The 7,114-nt window shown below is 26.9% G+C and overlaps 1 protein-coding gene across 1 annotated transcript in view; it reads left to right on the forward strand.

Annotated features, from left to right (window-relative positions):
* The window catches only part of LOC117176215 (autophagy-related protein 9A), a 55,894-nt gene that overhangs the window by 10,429 nt on the left and 38,351 nt on the right, over positions 1–7,114 (forward strand). The window contains exon 2 of the mRNA XM_033366349.1: positions 5,087–5,403. Within this exon, the coding sequence (XP_033222240.1) occupies positions 5,087–5,403 (317 nt within the window). The remainder of the gene's footprint in view (positions 1–5,086; positions 5,404–7,114) is intronic.

Here is a 7,114-nt window from a genome sequence, read left to right on the forward strand (position 1 = left end):
CTCTCTGATTCGCGGGCCTTTTTCACGGAGCGCGACTCTCATTGGGCGGGCGCTTTGTCGTTTGGGCTTTTGTCACGGATCCCGATTTTCGAAACCCGTGAAATTCGAACCTCCAAATTCTTGAATGAATTACTCGGAATTGGTTAACTTTGTTAATCAAACTCATTTCCTCACAATTAGCAACTCATATCTTGGGAGTGATTTTTTATTTTAACAGAAAAGTTCCTTTTTATCGTTATCCGCAATCTAGCAGGATCCAATTTGATGTTCCTGTCATTCCGAGAGTGTAAACCTCCACATACTATTTCTCGAAACAGGATAATTTTTTTTAAACATACTTTTTTGGCCTCAATTTAGAAACACTTCAGCTTGGGAGTAAACTTTTGTTTTGTCTCTAAATGAAGATTTCGATTTTACAGAATGTTAGTTCGCTCTCCTGAAAAATTCCGATTTTGTTGTTTATCTGGTCCTGTACTGCAATCCTTTAGTTCGTGATCATATTGATTAAATGAATGATTTGTAGTTTTTGTAAAGTGTGAGGGGATTGAATTGTTTCATTATTGACTGGGTGACTAACCTACATATTATAGATGTATGAAGAAGTCATTTGATTTCATTTCACTAAATTTAATGACATGAAAGAATGAAACGAGACACTGTCATTACCTGTGTGGAGCCAAACCGCAGAACACAAACGGTAAGGCTCCAGTATCGATAGATATTCGTATTGCGTAATTTCATTTTGCACGTGTGTCTTGAATATTCCTCTCATATTAGGGGCTGCCACACAGTCACTTTTAAAATCCTTAAAGAACATACCTCCAAATAATTCCATAAAGGACACATGGGGGTCGTACTGACTCCACCGACTTAAAATAACTATCAGATAAAAAGTAAATGATACTAAAATTAAATTTTATCTATGAAAAAAGATCCCTCTTTGCTTAGCTCCGCTGGGAATCGAACCCAGGTCATTTATTGCCGGTCGGGTGCTGTACCCACTGAGCCACTTGCGACAGCGAAAGAAAAATCTTTTTTCCAATTACATCTATGACTTTTTAAGAGAAAATCTTCCCATCTAGCAAGTCGGTGAAAAAATTCTTTTTTCAATCAACCAATAGCTTAGTGGGTAGACTGTAGAGCACCCGGCTGGCAATCGGAAGACCTGGGTTCGATTCTCAGCGGAACGAAGGGGCGTGGGATTTTTTTAGAAGGTGAAATTTAATGAACATTTTAGAAAAACGTAAAATAATAAATTTTAGGGGTATTTTAAATCGATAGTGGATATATCTTTTTTAACGTTATGTGATAAGTATCTCATCAGATCGGTCATTTAACACCTTTATGATAAAAGAGGTTTCCTATGTCAATTTTATTTTGGACTAAAAAAAAATTATTAATGATGTTGAAACAATACAAAATAGGAATAAAATGATAATTTAACTATTACAAAAAATACATGAGAAAAAACGTAGACAATTGGAAAAAAATCGAAAATCCTGACTCCATGTGTCCTTTAAGGGTTAAGAAAATTTCACTATAGTCACTTTAATCCATCTAATTTTAGATTTTATCTAATATAAATGAAAATTTAATTAATTTATCTATGAAATGTACAGTAAGTAATATATGGTATGAAAATCGTATTCAATATCAGACTTCACACTATTTCTCCTGTGCTCCTCTTTTCTTAAATAATTTTTCTTTTGTGCCATATTTTCAAGAAATTTCCCTTTGTCTTTGTTTTTTGTGTTTTTTTTTTGCTTAAATGCGAACTTAATTCATAAAACCCAATTAAAAAATCCAAGTATTTTCGGTTGAAACTTATTTCTATTTGGTGTGAAAGTCTATTAATTATATTTTTGGTTTAGATCTAATCTTTTTTGGCTTAAACTTTTATTCTTTGGTTAAAAATTTAAATTATTTTATTCGTATTTTTGTTTTCAAAATTTAACTGTTTGGTTAAAAATGTAACGTTTTTCGGTTGGAGTTTAATATTTTTTGCTTGAAATTTCGATTATTAGATTGAAACTATTGGGTCAAAAATTAAACTTTTTTGTTTAAAATTTATCTCTTTTTCTTGAAAGTGCAACTATTTACTTTTAAACGCAACTGTTTGGTTGGAAATTAACTGGTTTGGTAAAAATTCATCCTTTTGGTTAAAAATGCTACTATTTGGTTGAAAATTCAGCTGTCTTGGTTAAAAATTACCTCTTGTGTTGAAATTGATCTTTTCGGGATTAAAAGTCAAATTTTTTTGAAGGCATTCAACTTGAAACCTTGAAAACTAAACTCTTTTGACGAAAATTTATCTCTTTTTGTAGAAAAGTAATCTTTTTTTGAAAAATTCAACTATTAAGTTTAAAATTGATCTTTCTTGGCCAAAATCTAATGTTGTTGAAAACTAATGTCTCTTCTGGTAAAAATGTCGTCTCACTTGATTAAGAATGGAACTGTTTAATTGGCAATTAATAATCTGCGATCGTTGAGGATTCCTCTATTTTCTTGAAAATTCGTTTTTTTTTTGGTTGGTTAAAAATTGGTCAGATTTATTAGAAACTTGATCTTTTTGTTTGAAAATTAACGTTTTAGGCAAAAATTCGTCAATTTTATTAAAAATTCATCTTTTTGATTAAAGATTAATCTGAATTTACTCCCCCGTTATTCCCCTATTTTCGTGAAAAATTACCACATTTACCTTATTTTGAGAGCATTTTAGGCTGTGAAGTCTGCAATATTTAAATTTAAATTATTTTAGTTTTCTAGATTTCTAATTCCTATTATAAATTATAGAAATAAAAAATACGGCAGCTAAGTGCCGAAGGTTTGTTTAGCTTGTAATAAAATGAATTACAATTTCTCTGAACATTACTTGTAAAATGTATTCTAGCAATTATTGTACCTGGTTTTTATCACCGAATTTAGCATTAGAATTTTAGTCACATTTTCCACTTTTATAAAGTACATTAGGGATCAAATATGAACTAAGTTACCATTTTAGGGGTGAAAGGGGGGGTCTCAAAAAATCTACAGTTCTAGATGATGACCACTTTTGGTAGTAAATTAATCTTTTTGTTTAAAAATTCATATTTTTAGTTGAAACTTCAACTTTATGGTAGCGAATTTTTTGTTTTTATTGAATATTCGTCTCTTTTGGTAGAAAAGTAACTTCTTTGTTTAAAAATCATTCTTTTTTAGTAGAAAAATCAACTTTTTGGTTAAGAATTCTTGAATTTTGTAAAATATTCGCCTTCTTTGATAGTAAATAAATCTTTTTGTTTAAAAATTCATCTTTTTATTTGAAAATTCAACTGACTGGTTGAGAATTCTTGAATTTTATTTAAAATTTGTCTTCTTTTTGTAGTAATTTAATCTTTTCATTTAAAAATTCATCTTTCTCGGTTGAAAATTAATTTCTTTGTTTAAAAATTCGTCTTTTTGATTAAAAATTTAACAACTAGGTTTTAAAGTTGAACTACTATCTTAAAAATAAAAAAATCGTTTTTCTTTCTTAGCAATTCAACTTTTTAGTTGAAGATTCTTGAATTTTATTGAAAATTCGTCTTTTTTGGTAGTAAATCAATCTTTTTGTTTAGAAATTCATCTTTTTAGTTGAAAATTCCACTGTTTGGTTTGAAGTTCTTTAAAAATTTATCTATGGTTAAAAATTTAACAACTAGGTTCTAAAGTTTAACTGGTTTATTAAAATGCATTTTTTGTCTGACGATTTGAAATTTTATTTAAAAATTAATCTCTTTGTTTGGAAACAGAACTTTTGGTTGAAATTTTTTTTTTATTTGAAAATTCAACTGTTTGGTTGAGAATTCTTGAATTTTATTAGAAATTCGTCTTTTTTTGGTGTAATTTAATCTTTTTGGTTAAAAATTCATCTTAGTGTAAAATTAATCTCTTTGTTTAAAAATTCATTTTCTTATTAAAAAATTAACAACTAGGTTTTAAAGTTGAACTACTTTCTTGAAGATTAAAAAATCGTTTTTATTTCTTTCTTAAAAATTCAACTTTTTAGTTGAGGATTCTTGAATTTTATTAACAATTCGTCTTTTTTGGTAGTAAGCCAATCTTTTTGTTTAGAAAGTTATCTTTTTTAATTGAAAATTTAACTTTTTAGTGAAGAGTTCTTAAATTTTGTTACAAATTAGTTGTTTTTATTTTGTTAGAAAATTTATCTTTTTGTTTAAAAATTCATATATGGTTAAAAATTTAACAACTAGGTTCTAAAGTTGAACTACTTTCTTAAAAATGCATTTTTTGGCTGAAGATTCAAAATTTTATTACAAAATTCATCTCTTTGTTTGGAAACAAAACTTTTTGTTGAAAATTCTTTTTTTGTTGTTGAAGAAATACTTCCTTAATTGAAAATTTACCTATTCTATTTTTGCTCGAAAATAGTTCATTTTTTTAGTAAAAATTCAACTTTTTGTTCAAATGAAACTATTTTGTTAAAAATTCGTTTTTTTGTCATTGAAAATTAATCTAGTTTAGTTGAAAATTTAACTTTTGGGTTGAGAGTTCTTGTATTTTGTTGGAAATTCGTCTTATTCATATAAAATTAACTTTTTAAATCAAAATTTCATATTTTTTATTTGATAATTCAACCGTTTTTTTAATAGAAAATTCATAATTTTGTCTTGAAAGTTCAATAATTTAATTTAAAAAAATCAACTATTTGTTACAAATCTGTTGGTTTTTAAAAATAATTCACAATTCTTTTTTTTTTAATTAAAGTTTTAATATTCCATGTTTGTTAAAAATTCCCTTTCTTAGTTTAAAAAATTTAATCATATCCGGATTAACTGTCACATAAAATTCAATTAGGCGCATTTCAACAGTATAAACATAAAATTGTGTTTTACCTAAAGGCAAGGTTACCTTGGGGCGGGGGGCATAACTAAATCTATGATTGGAAAGGAGGGGGGGGGGGTCAATAAATTTCCCAAAATTGGTAACGTACTTTATGGATGATCCCGTAGTCTGTGGCAGCCCTGATCATACTTTATAATCGAATGATAAGAAGTCGTATATTAATAAACGATTGGTTCTACATTGATGAATGATGTTTCCTCAGATGACAACAATTCTCGATGTCAATTATCAACAGTTGGAACCCTACGCAGAAGGTGATGGCGAAGATCAAGATGAGGATCGTGAGGAAACGCCTCAAGATTCTGGATTAATAATCCACGTAGTACCAGAAAGCAGTAAAGCGAGATGGAATCACATAGAAGATTTGGATTCATTTTTTACAAGAATGTATCACTACCATCAAAACAATGGATTTATATGCATGATGACTAAGGAATTTTTTGAACTAGGACAATTCATATTCGTAGTTCTTTTTACGCTTTTCTTATTCCATTGTGTTGAATATCCAATTCTATTTAGGTGAGTTTTTTTTCATTAGTTGATTTTCAAATTCAACTTTCAAGACTAAATCTAATAGGGTGGCTGTAGGCCAGGAAAAACACGGAGATCAGAAAAAAGTCTGGGAATTTTATTGGTCAGAAACAATCAGGATTTTGAAGAAAAAAAACCTTTGAAAAGTCAGGGAATTTCTATGAGAGGCATTTTTTTTTAATGTCGAGGAAAATAAACTTGAAATTTTCTTACTTACTTTGAAATTTTTGTATTCCGCTTATAAAAGATTCTATTCCAAAAACTTACGAGATTCATATTCTCGTCTTATAATATTAATTATCAGGGAAATTAACAAATTAGCCAGGGAAAAATTAGGGAATTTTGAGGATAATGTTTTGCAGTCACCCTGATACACTTTTATTGTTAGTAATTTATTTGCCTTGTATTTCTACTTATTTTTCTTTAGAGTTGTTACATCTGAAGATTATATTTTTGGTTAAAAATTTGATCATGCAGTTGAAAATTAAACAATTTTGTGAAAAAGTAATCATTTTTTATTGAAAATTGAACTGTTTTGTTTAAAATTCGTCTTTGGGTTCAAAAAATTCAACTGAAATGTTTCTTGGTTGGAATTTCATCCTTTTTCGATAAAAATGTAACTCTTATTTTGTTGTAAATTAGTATTTTTTAGTTAAATTCATCCGTCTTGTGTAATTAAAAAAAAATTTGGTTTGAATTATTTACTATTACATTATTAGTTGAAAATTCATCACTTTGTTTCAAAATTTCACTATTTTTTTGAAAATTCTTTTTTTTTGTTTACAATTACTTTTTTTAACTTTTTACTTGAAAATTCAAATATTTGCTTAAAAATTCATGTATTTGGTAGAAAATTGGTCTTCTTGATTTAAAAATTGATCACTTCTAGTAGAAATTTCATTTTTTGTTAAAATTTTTACTTTTTTGTTGAAAATTAGTTTTTGGGGATTAAAACTTCAAACTGTCTTTTAAAACAGTCGTGTTTTTGTCTTGAAAATTCATCTATTGGGTTCAAAATGTAACATTTTTTGGTTAAAGTTAAATATTTTTGTTTGTAAGTTAATATTGTTGGTTGAAAATTAAAAAATTAGGCTACAAACTAAACTTATTTTTTTAAATTATTTTTTTACTGAAAATTTAACTTTTTCATCTTGGGTTTAAAATCGATCTTCTTTAGTTGAAAATTTAAACTTTTTATTTGAAAATTAACTTTTTTGGTAGAAAAGTAATCTAGTTGGTAGAAAAATCGCCTTTTTGGTTTTAAAATTTATTATCTTAGTTGAAAATTCATCTCTTTGTTTGAAAATTCGCCTATTTTGTAGAAAATAATTTTTTTTTAATTATGTTTTTCGTTAACAACTATTATTTTTCATTCAAAATGGAACATTTAATTTTTTTTAATACTGATATTTTTTAGTTGAAAATCTATTTGTTTCAAAATTCAATTATTTTGTTGAAAATTCGTCTTCTTTGGTAGAAAATTAAATTAAACCATTTAACTAAAATTTTTGTTTGAAAATTCGTCTTTTTCGTTTTAAAATTTATCTCTTTTTTTACAGAATCATCTTTTTTGGTTGAAAATGTAACTATTTATTAAAAATTTATTTTTTTTTCTTCTTGATTAATATATAAGATATTAAATTTTCCATTGAGAATTCATCATATTGTCGGAAATTCAAATAAATTAATTTTTTTAATT

The sequence above is a fragment of the Belonocnema kinseyi genome, chromosome 7, assembly GCF_010883055.1.
Source record: "Belonocnema kinseyi isolate 2016_QV_RU_SX_M_011 chromosome 7, B_treatae_v1, whole genome shotgun sequence".
Lineage (NCBI taxonomy): Eukaryota > Metazoa > Arthropoda > Insecta > Hymenoptera > Cynipidae > Belonocnema > Belonocnema kinseyi.